This window comes from Leucoraja erinacea, chromosome 25, assembly GCF_028641065.1.
Source record: "Leucoraja erinacea ecotype New England chromosome 25, Leri_hhj_1, whole genome shotgun sequence".
In the NCBI taxonomy this organism is placed as follows: domain Eukaryota; kingdom Metazoa; phylum Chordata; class Chondrichthyes; order Rajiformes; family Rajidae; genus Leucoraja; species Leucoraja erinaceus.
In genome coordinates, this window is record NC_073401.1 from 14,533,412 (window position 1) to 14,560,801 (window position 27,390).

A 27,390-nucleotide genomic window follows, 5' to 3' on the forward strand; every position below is an offset into this window, starting at 1 on the left:
CTTTCTGTTCTTCACTCCTTCCGTGCCTACAACTAAGATAATCTCGTTCTACTGTTTCTAAAATTCAATAATGCCATCTGTAAGTTTAAAATAAACTCACCAATCCAGCACTGTAATATCCCGGAAGGTATTTCTCACAGATCTGAACGAGGCACCAAAAAGCTTGCTGCACAACAAAGCAAAATGATAAATCAGACATGTCAATGCAGAGAACAGCAGCAGTACTGAAATATGTGCAAGATTAGGAATCACTGGCCTATGTTGGTATAATTATTATATAGTGAAATTTATCATATTTGGAGTTGTGTAGTAGACTCGTTTAGGTGAGCCTCAAGACACAAACTGGAGACATGAGGACTTGGACCGTTGAAAGAAGAGCCAAAATGACAGGTCTCTGGTTAAATATGTTAATAGTTGAGAGGAAAAGATCCATTCCTAACTCACTTTACAGAAACATTACCAATTAGCCCCTCCAGCCTATTCCACCATGCAATGAAATCATGACACCCAACTTCACAATGTAGCTTTCACATAATTTCATGTAATACCTCCTTAACAACAATCTAACTTTTCTAAGCGATCCAACATCAGTTGTTCTTTGCAGAAGCGAGTTCCAAATTTCCTTTTAGATTTGTTTCCTAATCTTACCTGGACTGGGTCTTATTTGTAAATAATGATTACCTAATTCTAGATTTTCCTACCAGCAGAACTAATTTCCCTTTCTGCCCACTATTTTTCAAACTTTGATTAAGCACCTCTTTTAGCCCTCCACAGATACAATTTCTGCTTGTATTAACTTAGCGATATCATTATAGCAAATAAAATTATACTAATTCTAGTCACTGTATTTTTCGCAAGGTATGGTGCCCAGAACTTCGCTACTGTCACCGACTACCAGTGGTTAATGACTGGAGAAAATTCATACACTGATCCATTAAAGTTCAAATGGAGAAGGACAATAGAGAGCAGAGTCAAGCCAGAGGTTTATTTAACTGTTCATGTTGAATGATCATGTTTCTTAGAAATCCGTTTACAAGAATAAGTAGTTTGAATATTGCAATGAAGGAATCATGTTGATGCACTGTCATTTTGAGGTCAAGAAAATGAAAATACAAAGCAGACAGCTCAACTGCAGATCTCAATTTTTTGCAAGCAGAGAGATTAAGAGAGCCAGGCTACCAAAAATAAAAACCTTCATGAATGTAGTTACAAAAATGTTAAAGGCATGTTTTAATTTGCATAACAAGAGCCATTGTGGGAAGGCTAAGAAATGTTGGAAACATAGAAATTAGAAATTAGGTGCAGGAGTAGGCCATTCGGCCCTTCGAGCCTGCACCGCCATTCAATATGATCATGGCTGATCATCCAACTCAGTATCCCGTACCTGCCTTCTCCGAGTTGGATGATCAGCCATGATCATATTGAATGATCAGCCATGATCATATTGAAACCAAAGCAAAAAAAAAATGTTTTAATTGTAGATGAATAATGGTTCAGAAAAAAATGTTGTGCCGCTTTACATAGGTCCGAGATGAGTTTTATACCGTAACTGATTGGTGGCTGTTGAATAGTTTTATTACAACATATTTGGTAGTTCCTAACTAATTCACTTCCTCAATTCATGCATCAAAGTTATATTATTGATTTGTTAACATGAAACGTGAGATAGATAATAATGAACACCTGAAATGTTCCTTCCAGGCCAAGCTGCACCCAGATATAATACATACATTAAAGTTGAATTCCATGTGCATCTTAATATGAGAGAAAATAATGCTTCTTGCATATTGTAGCTGCCAGCTTTGAAACATCAGACAAGTGTCAAACCATCCACAGAAAAGAAAGGGAACCGGCACCATAAACGCCTCTCAAATCTTTTAAATGTTTACTTCTCTGTCCATGGCACCATTTCTAGTTAGGTTTTGGTATTTCTCTGCAAGCAGACACCAAAACTGGTGTAAGGGAGAGATCAACTCCACTTCTGATTTTGCCTTCCTGTGAGGAAGTGTTGACCTCCACTGAGTGAAAACAAGGTTGCGAAGCTTCCCCATTTTGCGTGCATTTTTAAACACCCAAAACATCATTTTCTCCAAATAGACATTCCACATTCAATTTGAACAATGAGAAAAACAGGAAGATCAATTACCTCAGCAGGCATGTGCATTAGAAGAACGGCAGCTATTGGAGCCTGTGCCTGACAGTACCCCTCCTCCGGTCTGTAAATCGTGTACGCTTTTAGAATTCTATATAGATCTTGTTGCCTTTAATAAAAACAGAGGTCGAAAATAAAAATCTAGTGAATTTTAGTATAAAGCAAAATTAGCACAGCTTCTTTGCCGTTATTATACACAAGGAACTGCAGATGCTGGTTTACAAAAAAAAGACACTAGTGCTGGAGTAGCTCGACAGATCAGCAGCATCTCTGGAAAACATGGATAGGTGACATTTTGGGCTGGGTCTGAAGAAGGATCCCGACCCAAAATGTCACTCGGCATGTTCTCCTTAGAAGGGTCTTGAATTGCTGAGTTACTCCGCCACTGTCCTTTTTTGACATTTTATATGGAGTTTCAAGCCTGACATAGCGTTTTACTCCTTCTTACACCGTACTATGAACATCCACAAATTCAATTTGCATTTTGAACACATGAATATCGTTAACACCTGAACGTAGGTGGTATTGCTATTGCCGAGTTTAATTGGGAGCTCATTTAATTCATAATGAATAGAGCCAGGATGTTTAGGCGTTAAAAAAAACTCTGAAATAGGTAGGCAAAAAGGCATAATAAAATTACAAAAAAGGCACAAAAAAGGCTTTTATTGACAAAAAAAGGCAAAAAAAGCATTTATTTCCACCACCAAAATACGGTTAAAAATGATAATATAAAGGCATTCTACATTAAATGACCAAAGTTGCCTGGTTGCACATAATTACTGACATTTTTTTCAAATTTTCTGGTGTTAAACTGCCGTCTGTCAGACAGAGCAAGCTTCAGTTGTGAAAAACGTCTTTCTACCTCAGCTGAGGTCACTAGTGCATACCCAAAACAAGCTACCGACTCTATATGCATGTCGATATCTTGTGCATTACAACTACCTTTGAGAAATTTAGCTATGTTTTATATTTCTCCAAGATCTTTGTTAGCTAAAATCACTCTCTCACATTTTCCTTGTATACCTTTACCTACATCGCCATGCATTTTACAGATATTGTCAGTTACTTTGTTGAAAATCTGCAAGTTATTCACTAATATTTCACCATGTTTCTCAAGGGAAGTGATAGCTTGTGGGAAGTTTGCAAAATTGGAAGCAATGAACACAAGATCGCGGTGGAGGGACTTTTTCTGCATGATTTCACTGACGATCCTGACAGCAGATTCTCTTCTTCAAAACAGTTGACGATTTCTTTTAACTTTTCAAATTTTGCAGCATAGTAGAATACAGCAGAGAGCCATGTACCCCATGTACCCCATGTAGTCAAAACGGGCTGAGGTGGCGGAATCTCAGGTACCATTTCCTTGAACAACTGCACACGTGACGGTGCTTTGAGGAAGATTTTCTTGACAATGGAAACTAGGCGATTGACATTTGGAAACAAGCTACGTATGTGCTTGACAACTCTATGAAGTCCTTGTACTAAGCATGTCAAATGCAACATTTTGGGGAATAAAACTTTAAGAGCACGAGCAGCTTTTTCCATGTATGGAGCTGCATCAGTCACAAACAGAAGAACATTCTCATGTTTTATACCTTCTGGCCAAAGTACAGCAAGTGAAGATGTAAACAACTGAGTAATAGTCGAGCTGTTTGACTTCTCCAATACTTCTGATGTCAACAAATACTCCTTTGATGGTTGACCTGCCTCCAGTGTACCGATGACCACATTAGCAACATATCACCCCACAGCATCGGTTGTCTCGTCTATTGAGATGCATATTTTGTTGCATGTAACTTCATCTCTAATTTTCTGCACAACAATGTTGAAGTTGCTGTCAACATAATTTTTCCATAATGATGACTCGCTTGGTATATGTTCCTCTGAGCAGTTCTCCAAAAAACCTCTGAGAGATTTGTTTTCCAATTTCCACAGTGGAATTCCAGCATCAATGAATGCCTTGCACAGATCACTCGAAAACTCAGATTTGCGACTGGAGCCAGCAGTAAATGTAGTGAGGAGACAAGCTTAGGTAGTCTACACCCCAGCAGTATCAACATTGACTTCTCTAATTTTAGATAGCCCTCGTCTTCTCCTTCCTCCCCCTCCCCGCTCTTCTTCTAGTGTGTCTCTGCCTCTTCCTTTCTTCCCCCCACGTCAGTCTGAAGAAGGACCTCGACCTGAAACGTCACCTATTCCTTCTCTCCATAGATGCTGCCTCATCCGCTGAGTTACTCCAGCATTTTTTGTCAACCTTCAATTTTTCCAGCATCTGCAGTTCTTTCTTAAATAGATCTTGGAGAAGGCTGAACCCGCGGGCAGCAGCACGAACAAGTGAGCAACCGATGTTGGCTCCCCCGGTGGTGGAAATTTTCTTGTAAGTTATACTATGTTAATAATAACGTTAATATTAACGTGTTAACATAGAAAACGTCATTGTAATCACGGTACAATTACAGAAAATAGCACGACCTTTTAGCAAAATGGCAAAAAGGCTGATTTAGGCACTCGATCGTAAAAAGGGCATTATTTTGGTGAAATCATTAAAAAAGGCAGGAAAAGGCACATGGCAAAATCCAGGCTCTAATAATGAAACATTCTACATATAGATTCTCACATTTAGCTCACGTTTTAGCCTTAATGTCAGATTTCCATTTGTAAATCAAAAATGGAGGGTTTATGAGAACCTATGTTCTCAAGAAGACTTAAGAAATTACAAGTTATGAATTGTTTTATTTAACAATTTTCAATGCTGATCCATTATATTAATAATGCAAAGAACTTGGATGAGATACTGAAACTTAAAACATGTGATTAAGGTAAATTAATAGGATGCCCAGGTCTCTGAAAGGTCCATCATAAATGGCACCATGGAGGTATATTTTTTGGAAAAAAGACAGTGCATCCCATCTCAAATCCTTAAAAAGCACACTCTTGTTCTTCACTGTGGGATTTAAAAAAATAAATTCTGTTGCAAGTTCAAACTGTACGGCCCCATCTCTTAGAGTTGCTACATGTATGCACCATTTCAGGATGGATTCAAGATTAATTTCAGAAAATTTTAGCACTAATTAAAAAATTGCTCATCAGGTATAAGTAAACTTGAGCATTGTGCTTCTCGTTTTTTTTTTTTTTTTTTTTTTTTTAAAAGGATTGAATACAAAAATGAGTGCACATACCCATGGCCTCCCCGGGCAATAAACATCTCATGAAAAGGAAACTGGCGATGTAGGTCCCTCTCTATTACATCAAGCCATGTTGGATCTCCCGGTGACTGGTCCATCTCCTAAGAAAACAACAACCTTTATATCACCAGACTTCATATGTTCATTATTTTGATAGAGCAGTAAATGGTTGAAGTTTTCCAACCGCATTAAATACAACACAACTTAAAATATTGTAGTAGAGTTGCACCGAAGGAACTAGAACACCACAGAAGGTTATAGGAAATAGGGAGCAAGCTTTTACAAGTGATGGTTTTGTTGTATGTTATCTGGTTCCTTGAAGCAGACAGTGATATGAAGTCATATCATTCTAAATAATATAATGGTTATTAATACCAATGACCAATAAAGCATGTTCTCTTGATACTCACATCAAACTTCCCTGGATTATGTTCCATTTTTACTTTGCTCCCTGACAAATACTGCCAAGCTCGTCCACGTAGTGAAGGTGGAATTCCTTTCTGACATCGCAGTCTCACCTGTGCCACAGAAACAAAAACAGTACACACTCAACTTTCTTTAATGGTTTTTAACTGTGCAAGGTTTTTGTCTTGTATTTTAACTCAAGCACATGCTTTTAAATGTGGAGTCATTGCTTTCAATATTTTTTTACTTGAACTGTTATTACCTCATAAAATCTATCATGTCACAAAAAAGGCTATTATTTCCTTCAAATCAATACTGACTGGATACCTTTCCCCAATTTCAAACCTTTTACTACCCTTAAAAAACACTCGAGTCCCCTTTTAAGTTTACTTTCCAGTACTTTGTAAAAATAAATCCTGGTGATCCTCGTAACGTACGTTACAATTAAGTAAATTTGTGTATTCATCTTAAAAAGTAGCACATATCTTTAATAAAACAAGATGTTCAAAAGAACTTCAGCAACTAGATAATCAACTTGCATTTAAATGCAAACTATCGTCACAAAACACAGGAGCGCTGTAAAAAAAATTGACACAGACTTGACGCATAGAAGCGAAACATTTGTCAAGGTAGTAGGCGTTATTAATTTTTATTTGCTGCCAGATTTTTTTTTAAATGCACTCAATGCATTGCATCGGAGCTTAATTTACAATATACACAATGTGCATTGTTAGCATTACATTCAAATTTTTGCTTAATTACTTAACTGATTGAATTCCCCTGATAACGGTGGCTCCACTCATATTTTAGTATTGCCTACAAATTTAACAAGCTTGCATGCAAGAAAGATGCAAATCAACTGAACCGCACAAAAGACTTCATAGTTTACACAAGATTACACGGCTCCTTGTACAAATGACTTACTAGATGCAACAAGAATCTTTTGTAGCAAAATTATGATCTTGAAACCAAGCAAAGGAAATAACTGACCTTTGCTATTTATTTCACATTGCAGACATTTAAAAAGAGTCTGTTTTCAATCAGTTTCCGAGTGAACTCATAGGTTAGCAAGAGTCCAGTAAAATCACAATGCAAGGATGTAACAGCAAAAGGAGCAGATTAATACAGATGATTTTCATTAAACACAAGGGAAGAAATAAAGTCTGATGATCTTGACACTTTTCTGCAACTGAAGATCATCTTTGGAAAATTGCATGCAAAATGAAAAGGACCAAGGAACACATTCAGTATCCTCTCGTGGCACTCCATATCCAAATAAATAAAATACCACAGAATTTAAATTCCAAGCACTACCACAAGTGCCACAAAACTTTTATTTTTAATATTCCCAAAAAGGGCCAGGGTTTTGTATTTTAAAGTGAACTGTTGTAATATACCAGCTTCAGATCAACAATGACACTTTCCATCTTTTCTTCATAAATCTTTAAATAATTTTGCATCCTCATAATTTTGCAACTCTACTGCTACGCCCTGTGGTAGTTGAATGTAGAATGGCTTTATAACAGACTGTTGTTGTTTGAGTCTTAGTGCCTATAATAGGCAATATCTTGTTGATAGCTCTTCCCAAGTTCATTGATACAAGCAGCAACAGAAAGGAGCCTATACGCACCATTTTGGTGACATCATGGATGCAGCTGCCAGAGTCAGTACAGTGATCTCACACAAAGATTGAAAACATGATGTTCTAATTAAAGCAGCAAAGATGCCTCGGAGCTGGTGTTACAAAGGTAGCTCAGAGATACAAGTGGACCCAACCATTCGCTCTGCACTAGAATGATGGAAAAATATATTTGAGGATGAGAATATTTGTTATCATCATGCCCTTGAGGTTTAGACTCCCCGAGGCCAAATGGTCAACATCAACAGCAACACACTCGCCAATCCAATGGCCAAAGACAACTTCACCTATGAAAACTGTGGGAGGGTGTGCCTGTCAAGGATAGGACTAGTCAGCCCCAGCGGGAAATGCAACCACAGATGAAACAGTCCCCTCTCCAATGCACCATCATCTCACTCAGGTAAACAGAAGCCAACCAACCATTTTCCACCAAAGTGGAATTTACATTAGAAATTCCTCATTTCAGTACACACATAGTTTCGATAAATACTGAGAGTCAAGGTGTCCACAAGCCTTTCTCCAACTCACTTCCAAAATATGAACAATCTTGGAAAATGTCGAGCCATGCGTTAGTTTTTTTCTGACATTCCAAAATGGTGCTACCTAATTGAAATCAATGTTACTCTGCACTAACATATGCTCACCCAGCTGATGTAGGTTATCATAAACTGCAAATTCAAGTCTGAAATCTTTGTGGAAGTGATAATTATGAGATTGTTACAAATTTATATGCATGTCTTGTAGCAGTACTTCAGATTCAAGTCAGCATTTTGCGTTATTTGGAGATACACAAGGTCAAACGTTATGTTTCCATGTTTCAAGGACCAAAAGGAACCTGGAAGGAAATATCGATAAGATGGCAAAATGGACATAGAGTGGCAGATGGAATTCAGCTACAAACATAGGAGGCATCACATTTTGGGAAATAACAAAACATCAAAGGAGGGGAAACTGGGCAATGGGCAAAAGTCTAGGGGTTTGTGTAGTACTGCTGCGTGGTCTCAAAAAGAGCGATTAATGCACATTTAACCTTCTTGAGATTTTGCATCAATGCCTGATATTTGGCCAGTCTTGCCACCTTTATTTTTTCACCTCAGCACTTTGGCCTTCCTGTCCCTTTCCCAACAAGTATTCCAACTGCCATCTGACAATCCCTTGCTCAATGTCCCTTGAATAATGACACATACCTTCTTATCAATCTCTTGGCTTGCTCCGAGGGGCCAATGCTCATTAGTGCTTCCTCATGCCATACATAGCCTCGAGGCTAACCATAACCCACCTTCTTCCTTGCCATTTCACTCTAATTTATGACTCTTTATGCCAGCACAATGATATTTCCGTCAGGATATTTAGATCTATGAACACAATCCTAGTCATTTGCAATTTTTCTCTGGATAATTGGACTGATTTACTGTTTTTTATTAAATTAATTCACAGCTGGTGCCTTTACTGAAAGTTCCCTGGCTGGTGATACTCAGACTGTATCACAGCAGGTGGAGCTGCTGCCTCACTGCACTAGAGACCCTAACCACTAGTGTTGTCTGTGTGGAGTTTGCACGTTCCCCATGGCCGCATGCGTTTCTTCCAAGTGCTCCAGTTTCCTCCCACGTCCTTAAAAAGTTCTTTGTTTATAAATCTTCCCTTTCATCGTCTTGCTTTTCCTTGAAGAGTTCTCATCCACCATGCACCACCCAACAGACCGTGATTCACCATGCATCTAGTCACACAAACCTGTTAATTGTTTATAGACCAATAATGCCTGCAGTAATTTAGGCATTAGTGCACATCTATTCTGAAAAATGAGAGCATAAAAAGGTCAACCAATAAGTGAAAATTTATTTTTTAATGACTTGTTCAGTTTCAAATTCAAGCATAGTTTAAGGCGGTGCTCCTTGCATTTAACCATAACTCAACAATTACTCAGGAAGGAAAACTATTTAGAAACTATGTGCTGAAAGTTTATTTGAACGACACTGTACCAGTCTGCACATTTCCCAAATGCTCAGCAGCAATTTATCCAGAGATTCCTATCTCTCCTTAAGCAATGTGCAGAACACTGCTTCCAAGTCTAGATTAGATGAAGTATAAATTACCAACAAAAAAAAAAGAGGTACCGCCCACCATTAGATAACATAAAAACATTGTTAGTTGCAGAAAATTGAGAAGATAAGAATTCTTGTAAGCAAGTGTCATTGGGCGAGAATGGGTGTGATAAGTATGGTTTCAGTCAGCCAGTTATCATAATAATGAACTTTAATATGCAGTTACATTGACCATTTTCAAAGTTCAAAAATAGATTTTGTGAAAATAATGCACACAAGGATCTGAACACTTTATTTTGAACCTTGCACATGAGAAATTTACCCTTTTAATACTGAAACATTTCAAAATCTGTACCTATTCTCTTATTTTAAAGAAGCGCATTGGACCTGGAAATTGTTCATGCTCTAAATCACTAGGGGTGGCAGTGGCACAGCTGGTGGAGCTGCTGTCTCACAGCACTAGAGACCAGTGTTTGATCCTGACCCCGGGTGCTGTCTGTGTGGAGTTCGCACGTTCTCCATGACCGCATGGGTGCTCTGTTTTAATTCCATATCCGAAAAACATGTGGGTTTGTAGGTTAATTGGCCCACTGTAAATTGCCCCTTTTGTGTAGCAAATGGATGAGAAAGTGGGATAACATAGAACTAGTATGAATGGGTGATCTATAGTCAGTGTGGACTCGGTGGGCTAAAAGGCCTACTTCTATGCTGTGTCTTTCAATCAATCACCAATTCTTTCAGAAGTAGTATGGAAATCTACACTGCCAAAATGAGTTTCCTGCCATGATGGTTTAGATTATAAAATAGAAAGGTTTTTCAAAAATATACTGGTCTCGTTTCTGAGAGTTGGTCTGATTACAGATTACACAAATTTAAACAATGTCAATTCATGGTTCAAATAACCATTCACTGCTGCTAAAATAATAATAATCGAGAAACATTAATGAGATATTCAAAATCTTGAAAGAGTGGCTTGTGTTCTACGGCGAGCATTTAGAAACTGGGGAAACTAAGTTTCTAAATGCTTGCCATAGAACAGAAGAGGGTAAAAATGCAGAATTTCCTCCCACAACCAGTTGCTTGAAAGTCCACAACATTTTACACTAATATACACCGTCTTATACTGAAAGGGTGCAGGTCCATTTGTAAAGCTTAACTGTGAGTTTACTGAGGCAATACAACATTCTAAGAGGAGGTGGTCATTGGAAGCTCAAATATAGAGAAAACAATTCATGCACCACAAAAGGGCAGCACAGTGGCACAGCTGGTAGAGCTCCTGCCGCACAGCACCAGATTTGATCCAGCCCTCAAAAGGCTGTCTGTGTGGAGTTTGCAAATTATCAGAGACACCGTGGGTTTCCTCCCTGATCCCAATGATGTGCACATTTGTAGATTAATTGGCCTCTGTAAATTGCCCCTAGTGTGCGGGGAATGGGTGTGAAAATGGGATAACATGAATTAGCGTGAATGAGTGATTGATGGTCAACGTGGACTCGCTGGGCCAGTTTCCATGCTGTATCTCTAAACTAAACAGGATATTATTTCACTGTAGCAAAGCACAAAGGTCATTTTAACATGGAAAATGCAACAAAAATTTGACATTGTTGACGAAACATTATGGACCAAAAATTCAATTTCATCACAGATCTAGGAGTCAGTCAATGTAACGTTCTTCACTAAAACTCTGGTGAATCTTCAAATGCCAACAGTAACTACTACTGAAACTCTGAATTACAAAATTTCGTTCCAGTCCTTTTTTATTTCGTAATTGGGCTTGACTCGGGAAACAACTCGTGGGAATATATCTAAATGCAAGAGGAAGAAACCAACAAGAAAAAGCTACTGATTTCTTGTGACTTGCATCCAGGCAGCACAATACCAATGTAGACCTTCATGTTTGTCTTTAGGAGCAAGGAGTGACAATATGGAGGTCTGATTGCTTCCTCCAGAATGACTTTCAAAAATCAGAGTCCAGGGTACTTGAGACAAAGTTCTGGTTTAAATGCAAATAGATGATGAATAGTAGACAAGGCTCTTTTAACACAGTGAAATAATATATAAAGATTATATGGAGGTAAAGGCAAAATCTAAATGAAACTAAAAGCATGGAAAGGAATTAGGGGCCCAGGTTCGATCCTCACTAGGGGTGTTGCCTGTACAGAATGTCCACATTCTCCTGAAGTCATATAGGATTAGGTTAATTGGCTTCTGTAAAATGTAAATTGTCCCCCATGTGTCGGATAGTGTTGGTGTACAGGATGATCACTGGTCAGCACATACTCGGTGGGCCGAATGGGCTGTTTCCACATAGTATCTCTAATGTCTAAAGAATTCCATGGACACATGCAAGCAGTTTTCATGGTTTTCAAAATATGCAATCTAAAAAACATGCTGTGGTTTTGGACAAATATTCACTACAAAGTATGTTCTGTAACTTTGCATTTTTAATGGGATATTAAACATTCTACTGGCCTCAAGCACCATAACACACACTGCAACAGCTCATTATACCATATCTACAGTTTCTAAGAAACTGTGCTAAAGCAGTTTACCCTTTTTTTTTTGGAAAAGGACATTTTCCAAAGAGGGGAAATTCAATAATATTAAACTTCCTCCAGCACAGACCTAAAGGAAAATATCTCTTAATCAGAGCAGATGTTCTTCACACAATCAGTGCTACCCTGAAGACTTTGAGACAACACTGTTAGCTCCAACTTCCCATCCAGTCACAAATCATCAATTCTTGGAAATTCCTTCTTTGTCGTCAGATTAGAATAATAGTCCCCAGGCAGTTAGCAACAACTATTGAGTACGGGCATCCTCACCACATGAATTTAGTTCAGTTTAGAGATACAGCATGAAGACACTAGTTGTATCCTACACACTAGGGACAATATACAGAAGCCAATTAACATTAGCATGATTTTGCACTGATGGAGACCATCCCCCACAAAACATTGATTAAATGAAGATTTATTGGGTTATTTTCAAGTATTCCAGTGCTGATAATTAATTATGCGCATTTCGGGAGGAAATCTGAGCAGCCGGAGAAAACACATGGTCACGGGGAGAACGTACAAACTCCGTACAGGCAGCACCTGTAGTCAAGATCGGACCCGGATCTTTGGCGCTGCAAGGCAGCAACTCTACTGCTGTGTCATCTATAATTATTTTTACAAAACCAACTCAAGAGATGTGCATGAATTACTGGCTTTGTTAGTGGCAGCCATATCCATACAAAATTGAAAAAAGCGACTCGAGCAAGAAGTATTAATTCCTCCCATTCCTTAATGGAAAACGGAAGCGTGAAAAATTAAACTGAATTATATGGTTTGCATTTTTTGTTTTGGATACTTGTATCATTGGTAAACACAGGAAAATTGCTTGCAGATAAATGGACATCACAATAAAAAGCTGCTCTCCCCCATTTTTATTCAAACAGGAGACCTGGTCTCCATCAGTGAATTTGAACTATGTCCTTAAATGGAATGCAAAAACACAAGCTAGTTGTACATTACTAAAATCAGCTGCATCATTCCAAGTGCACATATCTAGAGTTGGACTTTAATAGTTTTTAATCTGAAGATGCTAGCTCTTGCGAAAAGTATAATTTTACAGTCCGCTTGCCCGCCCTTTGTTTGAGTGAGTCTACAGTTTGACCTTGCATCACTGTCAGCATAATTCTAAAAATAATTGCAGTGGAACAGGCACTTTAGGTTATTTCCCAATACCAACCTATCGACCAAGGCTAGTCTCTTACATTATTAATCATGATCAGATCCATTAATGCATTAGTGGCCAATTAATGAACCTAGCATCTATTTCCTTTGGAGGTAACTTCCCTCTGAATCCTGGGAAAGCTCCATTACTACTGAAATATTCCATAATATTGGATGTGGCAACCTGATAATTTTAAGAACATGAAGTGTTACAGAATGAATTAGCAGCACTGGAATACTTGAAATAAACCCCATGAATCTTCATTTAATCAATGTTTAGTGGGGGGGGCGGGGGTGCAGCAGAGGAAAGGAGAGCAAAAGGTGGGAAACCGGGGCAAAAGAGACAGGAAAATGCCAGCAAATTATACATGACTAAATAATGTCCATAAGGACAAGCTCCAGAGCACAATCTTGTGATTAAGACAGATACGTTTAAGCAACATTACTGAATTCCTGCAGTAATAATCATAATAATCATATTTTATTAGCCTAGTATGTTTTGCAACATACGAGGAATTTCATTTGCCGTACAGCCATACTAATAAAAAGCAACAGAACACACAAAACACATTTTAATATGAACATCCACCACAGCGACTCCTCCCGCAGTCCTCACTAACTGGAAGGCGAAGAAAAGTTCAATCTCTCCCTTCTTTGACCTCCAGCGGTCAAGGGCCTCTAAACTTCCATTGACGGGACGATCTTACTCCTGTAGCCGGTGGTGAGCATCCTTGTCAGAGTGGTCAAGCTCCTGCATCGGGGGGGGGGAAATCTACCCCGGGTTGAGCGTCATGCGGCTTTGAGCATCCCGACGGTCTCAACCCGAGACTGCGAGCTCCTTGATGTTAAAGTACACAGGCAAGGAAACCCTGGCAAGGAATCGGCTCTGATGTAAAGTCCACACCCTGTGGTGGGGCTCAAAGTCAGTCCCGAGCAAAGCTTCCAGCTCCACGATGTTAGGCCACAGAATGACCGGAGATACAATCCGGAAAACAATGGCATCTCCGCCAAGGTAAGAGATAGAAAAAAAGTTTTCACCGACTCCCTCCCTCCGTCACACAAAACAAACCAGAGAACATCAACACAAACTATTATATAACACTAAAAGTAACAAAAAGACAGACAGACTGTAGGCGAGGCTGCCATTAAAGCGCCACCCGGTAATAAAGGGAGATATTAGGAATATTCGGCAATTTGAAAGAAACACAAATTATCATAGGCTGTTAACATATTTTCTGTACAATTACTATAAGTTTAACTAGTTCAATGTACCAATAGTGTTTACTAATATTCTTTAAAAATAAATCATTGTTCAAATTCTTTGGCAAGACAGAAATGCATAAACAGCAGCTCACATCAAGGGTATCATTACATCTCTCTGAAACCATGGCATAACAATAAACAGTTAAGAACGGTCACCATGGGTCAATGCAGCTTGCATAAAGGTCATTTATTGGCTGAAGCATATCTGGGTTTCAAATGCAACAAATAGTTTAAGACAGAGAAACTTTATAAGGCTAAATCACAAAACTGTAAGATGACTGCACTCTAAACCTTCTTTCATATGGGACCTGTCCTTGGCCAAGTGTTTAGTGCTACAGCCAATGTTTAGTGCTAACCATTCAACGGAAAATTCCAACAACCAAGTTTAGTTTATTATTGTCATGTGTACAGAGGTACAGTGAAAAGCTTTTGTTTGCATGCTATCCAGTCAGAGAGACGACTGTCTATGGACGGCTTGATTTGTTCACATAAAGGATAAAGGAAAGAGTACAGAGCAATGCAAAATAATTATAAAACATGTTCCCTTTGCAACAGCTTCCAGATAGTGAATGATCATTGCGAAATGAAAATTTAAAAAAGGACTGAATGCTGGAATTTTAAAATAAAAACAGAAAATGCTGGTGTCATTCAGTATATCAGACAACATCAATGGAAAGAGTTAATGCTTCAGGTCAAAGAACTTGAAATGAGAAAACATGTTGGCCTTAATGTTCAGAGTGGGTGGGGGAAAAGCCAGATAGAATAAAGGGAATTTATCTGCCAGGGCGAGGTCACATTGCCAGGCTGTTGATGTGATCTGGTTGATATGAGAAACAAGCACAGACATGCACTGAGAACATGGATAAGGGAATGTAAAAAGCTGCAAAATACAGAATTGTAAGAAATGTCCAGTAGGTTAGCCCATGCTGGTGGAGTCCAACATTCCTGATCAATCTTCTCAAGATTCCTCAGCATTATGCTGGAGAAGTCCCCCTCTTCCATGTTGGTCTGGCCCGGAATTGAATAGGAATGACTATTCATTTAAATAAAGATTTCCAGCCTGGAATTCAGATGGAATTTGATTTGTATTTCATTTCAATGGTTTAAATCATTAATGTATTCATGTACTTCCATGATTTTTCATTTAAAAATGTTTAGTAATAAGCCTTGTGGATAGCACCTGGGTGAGAGGGGGTCGACCTTTGTCCTCATCTTGCCCACGAAGCGGGGGCCATGGTGAAAAAGAAGCAGGGACAGTACTGGCAACTCAAATCTAGCTTGATTTCACTGTTGTGGATCTCCCAATCCTTTATCTACAGCATTTCAAGACAAAAGTAGTTTTCTGGAAGGATATATTTGTGCTCAACCAACTTGCTGACAATACAAATGCTGAACAGTAGAGATCCAACTCACCCAACCCTTGATAAAAACAGACGTCAATAAAGGATCAGTTTCTCCTACAAGGGTGACTTTGATCAGTGAAAAGAATTGCTGCTTTGCTGTTGATTGCAAAATCTAAGCTATTGTCATTGGATATTGAACATTAAACATTGATAAATCAAAGGCATCAAGTATTTGATTTTCCATTCTCGGTTTTACACGCTTGCTTAATGTTGATGATAAAAAATATTGCCCAATTTGCATTTATTAGTTTATCAACCCACTACTTCTCCACTTTTGCATATTAGCACACAATTAATCCCAAACATTGAGCAAGTTGAAGAAATAAAAAAGACAAAATGTCCCATTACAGATCAAATTGTAAAGCCATATTAGATCCATCAAGAACTTGGATTACTTAAAATGGCTCTACAATCTTTAAAATCAGATCGAGCTGTACAACTGGGGATACTTCTATTTTTTCAGTTCTGTTTAGTAACCATGGCTACAAATGTCTAAATTCTGGCCAAGTTACACATCTGGTGAAAATAAATTACTCTCATTCAATATTTAACTTTTCCTAGCCGGTAATTTGGGTGGTGGTTGTTCTCTCCTCACAGTATGGAGAGTTCCTTTAGTTTCCAGTTGAATCATATTGTACTTCCAACACAACACTTCAAAGTACAATTCCAAATAGCATAAAATTGATATCGTATAATATCTCTTCGATTTGGAAAATTGATAAACAGGGTAAATATAAAATCACCATGCCAGAAACAAATTATTCGTAAATGCCAGAAACTCCAGTGGTACATTTAGCAGCAGCCACCATGAAGAGAATGATATCATACAAATGCACGAGGAAAACATTAAAGTTATGATCAGTGAATTGTGCAGAAGTCATTTCCCCAATAGCGACCAGTGTGTCTGTGAAGACACAAGAATCGAATTACCAGACATCCTACAAAGTTATCCACCGTGTAGTTACACAGAGGACTATAAGTAGTCAGTGATGATTTAGCACATATCAGCCAAATAATCATGGCTCTGTGGTGGTCTCTGGTGGGTAGCCACTGGTCGGCTCTGGGGGTTGGGTCATGTGACTTGGTATGGCGGGAAGAGCGGGTCATGGGTCCCCCCTGGGGTATATATATATTGTTGGTAACACCCTTGCCCCTTGTTGTGGTTCTGAGAGCTCTTTTGTGTTAACTTAATAAAGATCAGTTTGTTTGACAACAAGTGTCTAGCTATATTGGTTACCCCAACAGGGTCACCATTTGCAAAAATGGATGCTGCCGATGTTCAACCCGCTGTTGCCACTGATCCGGCCCAACAAAAACGCTGTTGCACTCAAGCTGCCGGTTTTCTGGAACTCACAGCCCCGGGTGAGGCCAAGGCCCAGCAGACAACACCTGCTACTATTGCGTGGTAGGCTCGCTCGGTCAGGAGATGGCTGGTCGCTTGGTTCCTTACCTAAGCGAGCCATCAAATGCCGATAAGTATGAGGGCCTCAAGGCGCTGCTTCTCCGTACCTCCGTACGTGCGGCGTGGCTCCTCCACATGGGCGCAAGCCATCGGTCCTCATGAGCGAAGTGCTCGCGCTGATGGATGGCCACCGGCCTTGCCTGCTCTTTGAATACACCTTCCTGGAGCAGTTGCCGGACGACATCCGCCTGCTGCTCTCAGGTGAGAACTTCGACGACCCCCGGCAGCTAGCAGAACGCGCCGACGAGCTGTGGCTGTCCAAGCAGCAGGGCAGCGATTTTCTCAATCGGGTGTCGACAGCGCCCTGGAAAAAACAGCAACCAGGGTCCACGCCCACAAGGGGGCACAGCTTAGTCTCCTGCTCCAGGAGAAGCCGGTAAGAGAAAGTGGTGCTTCTACCACCTACCATGGGGTTCCGTGGCCCACCAATGCCGCTTGCCCTGCTCGCTTCCGGGAAATGCCGGGGCCATGCCGCCAGTAAGCACCTCGGCGGTCGGCCAGATAAACCGCCTGTATGCATGGGACCGACACTCAGGACGACGATTCCTGGTGGAGTCAGAGTTTTGCCCACATCAGGGGTGGACACTTATTCTGGGAAGCGGGGGCCCTTGTTAACTGCCACGAATGGCAGCACCATACAGACTTACGACATCCACACGCTCATCTTTGGCACTCATCATTTTACCTGGCCATTCACCATTGCCAACGTGTCCCAGCCATTGCTGGGCACTGATTTCCTGTGGGCTCAATCACTGTTAGTCGATGTGAGGGGCCAACGCCTCGTCGTCTTTGCTTTTGGTTCCGTGCCTATGGTTCTGGGGGGAGGGGGTCCTGTGGTAGTCCCTGGTGGTTAGCCACTCGTGGTGCGAACCCTCAGCTCTGGGGGTTGGGTCATGTGATTTGGTATGGGGGGGGGAGGAGAGCGGGTCACCCCTGAGGTATATATACTGTTGGTAACGCCCTTGCCCCTTGTGGTTCTGAGAGCTGTTGTGTGTTAACTTAATAAAGATCACTTTGACAACACGCATCTCGCTATAGCTCCACTGACTCACTGTCAGAATGAGGCCGCATGCAAATTGGAGGAACAGCATCGTATATATATATATCGCTTGGGCAGCTTACAAGTATGAACATTGATTTCTCTAATATCAAATAACACTGCATTCGCTTTCTTCCCCCCCCCCCCCCCCCCTAGTCGTTCTATTGGTTCCACTGTTTGCATCCATGTATCCATTTGTTATCACCTCTTCCCCAGCCAACAACGGGCCATGATGGGCTCCGCCCTTTCTTGGTCATCGTTGCCGGCCTGCTTTGTTGTGGCCTTTTCGTGCCTGTAGTTCCCTCCCCTCTACTTTCAGTCTGAAGAAGGGTCCTGACCTAAAACATCACCCATCCTTTTTCTCGAGATTTGCCACTGAGTTATGCCACTGACTTTGTGTCCATCTCAGTTGTGCTCCAACTGGATTTACCATTACCACATCATGAACAAGGAAAAGGAGAACCATTATAATTTCCACTACAAATTGACATTAACAACTCCAATCCTAAAATAAATAGAGGAATGACTATTTGTCCAAGTCCCTGCCCATTCTTGTTGAGTAGCACAGAAATCCAAGGGTCAAGTAGCCACCGATACTAATCGAATGACGTGCAAGAGAATTCTGGAAACTAACAACTTCAAATATGAAGAGGAAGAATAACTATTAATTAAAAATAGGAAGATAAAAATAAATTATATTACTCATGGTAATAGTGACAACTGCCAATTACAGTACAGCACAAATATGGAAAAGTGTTGCTTTTAACCTTGAACAATCAATTATGCAACATCTCAACAGGTTGGAATGCAAAAAGATCTCAGAAATGAGAACATCCTCAGGCTTTCAGATTCTTATTGATCAATATCCTAACATTGTAATGTGACTCCACAGATTTAAGTGCCCATTTCACAAAACTTGAATACCAAGTAGTGTTCTGGGAACAAAAGGCAAGATAGATAGGCCTGTTTTTATTTCTTGCCTTCTTTCACAAAAATGTGTATACATTTCTGAAATACTCATACCAGTTTGCATTAATGGCATGTGTCTAAATTAGGAAAGCATATTTTCTTATTCATCCATGTGGTAGAGACTTATTTTGACACACACTTAAAAAATATGAAGCTAAATAAAGACGATTATAAAGCCCAAATTGGGCAGAAAAGGGAAACATAACTGATAGTTTAAGAACAATGTACAAATTATATTGTATACATGCTAAAAGAAGAATTTGTCCAGCAAATTTTGCATCTTTTTTTCCAATCGTACTCAATGTCAGCAAAGATACAGTATTCATCCCAAAACCAGTCTTACCTTCTTGTGCTTTTTGGCCATCCATTTGTCCCAGTTGTTCAACATGTCCAGCCATTTGGATTCCCGTTGTCGAAGTACCTCAGGTGGTATTTCAGGTTGCCTGGAAAAGATTTGCATATTACTCTTCAGACTGGAAGCTCAATTAAAGTTAAGAACAGTGGCACAGTCACAGGCTCACTTTCGAAGATTGTGACGAGTGAGGAAATATCTAGAACTGCTTATTCAAATATTACCAGAAGAGACATAGAAACATAGAAACATAGAAATTAGGTGCAGGAGTAGGCCATTCGGCCCTTCGAGCCTGCACCGCCATTTAATATGATCATGGCTGATCATCCAACTCAGTATCCCGTACCTGCCTTTTCTCCATACCCTCTGATCCCCTTGGCCACAAGGGCCACATCTAACTCCCTCTTAAATATAGCCAATGAACTGGCCTCAACTACCCTCTGTGGCAGAGAGTTCCAGAGATTCACCACTCTCTGTGTGAAAAAAGTTCTCCTCATCTCGGTTTTAAAGGATTTCGCCCTTATCCTTAAGCTGTGACGAAAGCACATTCAAAATGACGAAGACTTTAAAAATGCAAAATGTGTTGACATGAAAGCTTAAACTAAAATATTATTTTAGGCACTGGAGCAAGGATAGATTGCACTACGTAGAATTGTGATTAGATTTTAAATGATACATTTTGAAAGCATGTTCAAAAAAAAAAAATTTAAGCACTTATCCCATCTCTCAAATTTCAAAATATTGTACATGAAAAGCAGCACTTTGGTACAAGACCTTATGCAGGCAAATACAACAGCTATTTTATACACCAAGATCTATGAATGCGCAGTTTATGGTGGCATTGGTAGATAGCACCGGTACATTAGTTGGGCTTCAAAGTCTACAGATCTATTAATAGTTTCTCACATATTCCCACGATTCCTACAAAGAACTGCAGCTCCAACATTCAAAGGCAGTCCTCCTTCAGTACAGAAATACTTTAAAAGATTTAAGGAAAACATTACACACACTATTTTTTAACAAGTATATAGTACTACAAATTAATACAGATTCAAAAATATCTAATCTACTTGCAAATACAATGGAGTTTTGCTCAAAGTGCCTAGACATATATTGACAGCTAATTTCACCTTGCAAGTGATTCCATTCTGCTTCATCTATTAATCTGGGCCACATCCCAGATCTGATGAAATGTTACAGACAGTACTACCCGTCATATACTACTGTAAGCAAAAGGACGGACACAGAAAGCTGGAGTAACTCAATGGATCAGGCCGCATCTCTGGAGAAAAGGAATAGGTGAGGTTTGGGGTCGAAACCGTTCTTCAGACCGAGTCAGGGAAAAGGGAAACGAGAGATATAGGGCAAATGAATGGAAAATATGGAAAAAAGCAATGATAATTAAGGAAAGGTGGAGCCCATTGTTGCCTGTGGGACAGGTGATAATGTTCCACAGGCACTGAAATACAATAGGATGACGGTGAAACTAGTACGATGACTAGGGTGGGCGAGGAACGGAGAGAGAGAGAATGCAATGTTCACATGAAGTTAGAGAAATTAATATTCATACCACTGGGTTACAAGCTGCCCAAACGAAATAATCCCGAGACATTTTCGCCACCTCCAACGGGATCCCACCACTGGCCACATCTTCCCATCTCCTCCCCTTTCTGCTTTCCGCAGAGACCATTTCCTCCGTAACCCCCTGTTCAATTCGTCCCAAGCCATCCCCTCCCCTGGTACTTTCCCTTGCAACCGCAGGAAATGCTACACTTGTCGCTTTACCTCCCCCCTCGACTCCATCCAAGGACCCAAGCAGTCTTTCCAGGCGAGGCAGAGGCTCACCTGCACCTCCTCCAACCTCATCTATCGCATCCGCTGTTCCAGGTGTCAACTGCTCTACATCGGTGAGACCTAGTGCAGGCTTGGCGATCGCTTCGCCCAACTCTTCCGCTCAGTTCTCAATAATCAACCTGATCTCCCGATGGCTCAGCACTTCAACGCCCCCTCCCACTGCGAATCAGACCTTTCTGTCCTGGGCCTCCTCCATGGCCAGAGTGAGTCCCACCGTAAATTGGAGGCGCAGCACCTCATATTTTGCTTGGGTAATTTACACCCCAGCGGTATAAACATTGACGTCTCCAATTTCAGGCAGTCCTTGCTTTCTCCCTCCTTCCCCTCTCCTTCCCAGCTCTCCCACAGTCTGTCTCCGCCTCTTCCTTTCTTTATCCCGCCCCCCTGACATTGAAGAAGGGTCTCGACCCAAAACGTCGCCTATTCCTTCACTCCAGAGATGCTTCCTCACCCGCTGAGTTTCTCCAGCATTTTTGTCCACCTTCGATTTTTCCAACATCTGCAGTAATTTCTTAAACAAACTAAACTAAATGTGAGGTGCTTTTCCTCCAATTTACATTTGACCTCACTCTGACAATGGAGGAGCATCTGCAGTTTCTTCCTACACATTTGGGAACTGTGTCCAGGTGATCTAGAGAATGGTCTGAACTCACTTTGATCTGAACACACTCGTTTCAAATGTTCTCTCAGCTGTTGCTTGTGGTGCGTTGGCCTCGAACAAATAGATTATCTGGGTAATGTAAAAGTGGAGTGAGGAATTGGAGCTGCTGGATGCATCCACCACTGCTCCTGAACTAGTCATGACTTGCAATGACCATTTCTAACAGGAGCACATACAATCTGTTTCTTGCCTGCTTGGTTGGACTTTATATTCCACTCCTAATGCTACTAGATAACACACATCTACTTTTCCAACCGTCCCATTTTCATACGCTGTTGGGAAACAGAACAATGCAGAAGTGTCTCTATTTTGTGATTGCTTCCTGCTTTAGTGATTACTAGCCTCACTATTTCAAACTGGGTTTGACATTAAGCAGTACCAATACTAGGTGCAATATGGAAAAATATCACTTTAAAAGCTGAATTTATCAAAGGAATGATCTTTTTATTTTAAACTATAGAAAAAGGAACATTTCTTCCCTGAAGTTTCCTACTGTATCAGAAGCCATATTAATTTGCTTTATGAAAAACAAATTTGAGGGTTTACATCAAGTGTATCACTCTTAACTTAACTGAAATCAAGTCAAACAGGATGCCATGGCCTTCAGAGAAAATACTAGCCATTTCCTTTCGCACCATTATAAACACCATTTAACACAAATTAACTTTAAACAGTGTGAATTAAAACCCATTACTATTTTACTGAAATGGATGATCATTCTGATTTAATGTTTATGGCAGGACTATAACTGTAATTCCCTTGGCTGGATAACCGACTTGCATGAAAGGCATCCTGCTCTCCTCACAACAAAACGCCAGTGATTTAAATCAATCCAGCACCTGCATTATGGTAAACTTGCCACTGGATTATTTGATCTTCTCTAGATTCGAAATAGGTTCATGTCATAGGACCAGAATTAGGCCACACCCAACGAGTCTACGCCGCCATTCAATTATGGCTGATCTACCTTTCCCACCCAACCCGATTCTCCTCCCTTCTCCCCATACCCTTTGACACCCTTACCAATAAGCTTAGGATTGTGCCTGGGAGACAGTATCTCCTGAATTTGAGTCCCATAAATGGGTGGCACGGAAGCAGATGGGGTAGAGTTACTGCCTCACAACATCAGAGACCCGGGTTCGATCATGACTACATGTGCTGTCTGTACGGAGTTTATACGTTATTCCCGTGACCGCCTGGGTTTTCAGAAGGAAGCAGAGGGTGACAGTAGCAGCTTTATTTTCCAGTCTGAAGGCCCGTGATCAGTGGTGTGCTTTCAGGGCAGGTGCTCGACCCATTTTGTTTGTCATGTATATCATTAGATGAGAAGGTATAAGGCATTGTTAGTAATTTTGTACATGACACGAATATGTGGTATAATACAGTGAGGAAGGTTATCAAAAATTAGAGGGATCTTACTCATCTGGGTAAGTTGGCCAAAGAATGGTAAATGGAGTTTAATTTAAATAAGTGCGAATTGTTGCATTCTTGGAAGTTAAACAGTAGGGCTCGAGAGTGTTGTAAAACAAAATGACCTTGGAGTACAAGTACATACTCCAGGGTCATTTCCCTGAAAGTGGCGTCACAGGTGGACAGGGTGGTGAAGGTGGCTTTTGACTAGTTGTCTTTTGCAGGTAAGTACACAGAGTATAAAATTTGGGATGTTACTTGCAGTTGTACAAGATGTTGGTGTGGCCACATTTGAAGAACTCAGTTTTGCCAGAAAGATGCCTTTGAGTTGGAAAGAGTGCAGAGAAGGTTTAAGAGGTCGCTGCCAGGATTCGAGGGACTGGGTAAGCAAGACACATACCCAATACAGCACAGCTTGCCATTGCTGTGGACAAGCACCACCTGCCTCTTGTTTTTTGGACCTCCAACATCATATTCATCACCCCTGTTAGATGTGCTGGAAGCTACCCTCTCCTTTTCTCTTTGTTTGGCTACACAGTTCAATGCTGATCACTGGCCCCAGGAAAGTCTAAAAATAAAATCCTAAAGATATCAGAATATAGCAGTATCAAATGCTTCTTTTGTTACACTTGGAACACGCAACTCTGTCAAATTATTTTTTCTGAGATTTAAATACATGTTAATAAATTGAAAGTAAAACACTCCAAGCTCCAACCAATTGTAAAGATAGCTCATCTTTACTAAAGAGGTACCAAAGATTTTAAGTGAATATTTTAGTTTGATGCGGAGAAGACCTTATTTCTGATATTCAGAACATAGTAAGATTGAAAAGTACACTTTAGATTGTGCAGTAGATACTGGAAATAAAAACATTTAAGTTAAAACATAGAACAGGTTCAGATGAAATGCATGGGATGGAACTGCAGATGCGGGTTAATCCCAAAGATAGACACAAAATGCAGGAGTTACTCAGTGGGTCAGGCAGCATATCTGGAGAAAAGGAATAGATGTTATATTCAGTTGCTTCTTAAAGTGACAAAATAGATCTTAAGACAAGAATATTTCCAGTAGTTTAAAATAATTGAAACAATTTTCCGCAGCACGCTGCAAAACAAGCAATTCCAATGGCCAACAGTAATAGTAGCTCATCACCAGCTAACACTAGCTACCAAAGCAAAAGCTTAATTCAGGACTTTTTGACATACAAGGCCAAGAGAGGCAATGGCTAAATGCTGGACTTACTTACAAATTTACAATTCAGACTTATATTTTTTGCCCTTTTAGAAGAAAATACTACTACCAGGCAAAGATCTTCATGGGCAGCTTCCACTTAAATCCCCACAAGACACGTTATTTTTTTCCCCCACTATAAAGTGTACAACTGTAAAGAGCACGACTGCAAAGAGCAACTTATAACAAGCAGTCACTTCCTCAAACAGCATCCCCTACATTCACGAGGAAGTACTGCCAACAAATATAGTGCATTATTTAATATCTGACCACTTCTGTTCCAGAAACAAGTTTCAGCTTGCAAAATCTACTGAATTGGATCATACTGAAGTTCTCAACCTCATTTTTCGATGTAATTAAATAATACAAGCTCATGAATAAAGGTAACCCTCTCATTGAAAGAAAGATTCAGAACATTTAAAGATGAAACTGTCTTGCATAATCAATTGAAAATAACTGGACATATTAAGATAGCACCAAACTTAAATGTCCAACCTGACAGAACTAAATGTAATAAAAAGGGACCGCAGATGCTAGTTTATACCAAAGATAAATGGATACAAAATGATGGAATAACCCAACAGATCAGGCAGCATCTCTGGGGAAAATGGATAGGTGCCATTTCAGGTAGAGACCTTTCTTCAGACTCACATCTGAAGAAGGTTTTGGACCCGAAACAGGGTGATACAATTGACGGTGATACAATTTCTGGATATTATTTTCCAATATTGTGAACTGCAAAGATTCCTAACTTTTAGCCAACAATTCCTACATTGCTTGTTGGTCAGATCATCCAAACCAATTTCCACCATCAATGTGTGCCGCTAGGGAAATTGGGTAACCCTGCCAGGCATTGAACATGACATCTATGCCACTCAACAGCAATGCATGGGGAGGTGATGTGACTGGATCTCAGTCATATGCACTGATGATGCAACTTCCTGTGTTTCACATAACATTGGCATGGAAATCCATGGAGAAGTTTTCCGTCTGTGTTTTTTGGAGCAGAACAAGATTTAATACACAGGCAATCCAAAAAGGAAAGTTGAGAAGCCTCAGATCTCTACAATCATCTGAGTGGAAGCAAAAGTTTTTATAAAGTATATATACTTTTTTTTTTAAAGTTAGGAGCAGCTTGTAACAATTTACTTGCACAAAATATATCTGTCTTTCTGGAAACTGGGTAAATTACTGAGATAAATAATAGCTTATTTATATCCCACAACTATCTCTGCAACTATATGTCACATCACAATAGGGACTAAAGACCGAGAGATTCTAATTCCTGGTATGGCACATACAATCAACCTACAAGTCAGAAGGCAATCTGACCTGCTACCTTAAAATCAGAAGGAAGCCATGTATTGTTATTTGTTCCAGCTAATATGCAGACTGGTCAATCCAACCCATTCCTGTTTGCACATTGCAATTCAAAATTAAAATACACATTCTCCTTTTCCATCTCTTCTTCAAAATAAGATTTTTAAACTAAATGTGATGACTAAGCTTTGTTAAAATTAAGGGGCACAACAGACCAAAGCTGCTGGAAACTGGAGCAAAGAACAAACTGCTGGAGGAACTCAACTGGTCAGGAAGCATCTGTGAATGCAAAGGGAGAGTCAATGTTTCGGGTCTAGACCCTACATCGGTCCCAGCACTTATTCTAAATCTCACAATCCTTAAGAATGAAGGATAAATTCACCTGAAATAAGTATCAGGGAGATAACCTCAGTCGCTGTTTTTGAAAGAAAAGTGAATGGTATGGGATGGAGATGGGATGGTATGGGATGGGATGGAGATTTTAGTAACAAGTAGGGCTAGAAGCAGTTCAAATGAAGTATCATATATGCCCAACAGTAAACTCTTGGTTAGATTATCAAGTTTAGTGTGAAATAATGGCCAAGAGATGGTGACAGATATGGATTTTGTCAATTAACAAAACCACTACTTATTTGGAACTGGATATTGGAACCAATAATAACGTTCATCTCTTCAGACTATTTTCCATTCCTGCCAGAACTTCATTGATAAGTACAAGTCGGCCTGCAGAGTCGATGCTGGTGATCTGGGATGAGCAGGGATATGAAAGGAGAAAAAGATGAATCCGAGTTTCCAAAGTCTCAACTGGAAAACTTTCAAATATTTGCTTTTATGAACAACTACCTGAAGTGACCTGTGCACACAATGCAATGAATTTGGCCATGCTTTTTTCATTTGTACAGCCTACAGTCGTTACAACCATCAGTCATCTACAGCCACCAGTCTCAGAAGGCTCCTGCGAAAACATGAACACATTTACCTCTGTAAAACAAGGAAAAGTGTTCAACTCAACTTCCCATCACACCATGTCACCTATTTTATCTCTATTATTAAAAACAGTTAATAAATGTTAATCATGTAAGTAGATTGCTGTAAAACCAATCTGATTCCCCAATTTTCATTGGGGAAGAAGTCTGCCATCTTTACTGAGTTTGATACTGTACTGTCTTCTGACTCACCAAGTAAATGGTCAACTTTTAATTATTTTGGGGCAATTAGGGATGGACAATGAATGCCAGGATTTTCAATGACATCCACATTTCATGAATTATTATTATTTTTTTTA

The 27,390-nt window shown here is 39.9% G+C and overlaps 1 protein-coding gene across 1 annotated transcript in view; it reads right to left on the reverse strand.

Annotated features, from left to right (window-relative positions):
* tbc1d10ab (TBC1 domain family, member 10Ab) overlaps positions 1–27,390 on the reverse strand; it is a 77,035-nt gene that overhangs the window by 20,177 nt on the left and 29,468 nt on the right. The window contains exons 2-6 of the mRNA XM_055655828.1: positions 19,622–19,721; positions 5,748–5,855; positions 5,332–5,438; positions 2,147–2,261; positions 101–166 (exon numbers count right to left, since the gene is read on the reverse strand). Coding sequence (XP_055511803.1) covers positions 101–166; positions 2,147–2,261; positions 5,332–5,438; positions 5,748–5,855; positions 19,622–19,721 — 496 coding nt within the window. The remainder of the gene's footprint in view (positions 1–100; positions 167–2,146; positions 2,262–5,331; positions 5,439–5,747; positions 5,856–19,621; positions 19,722–27,390) is intronic.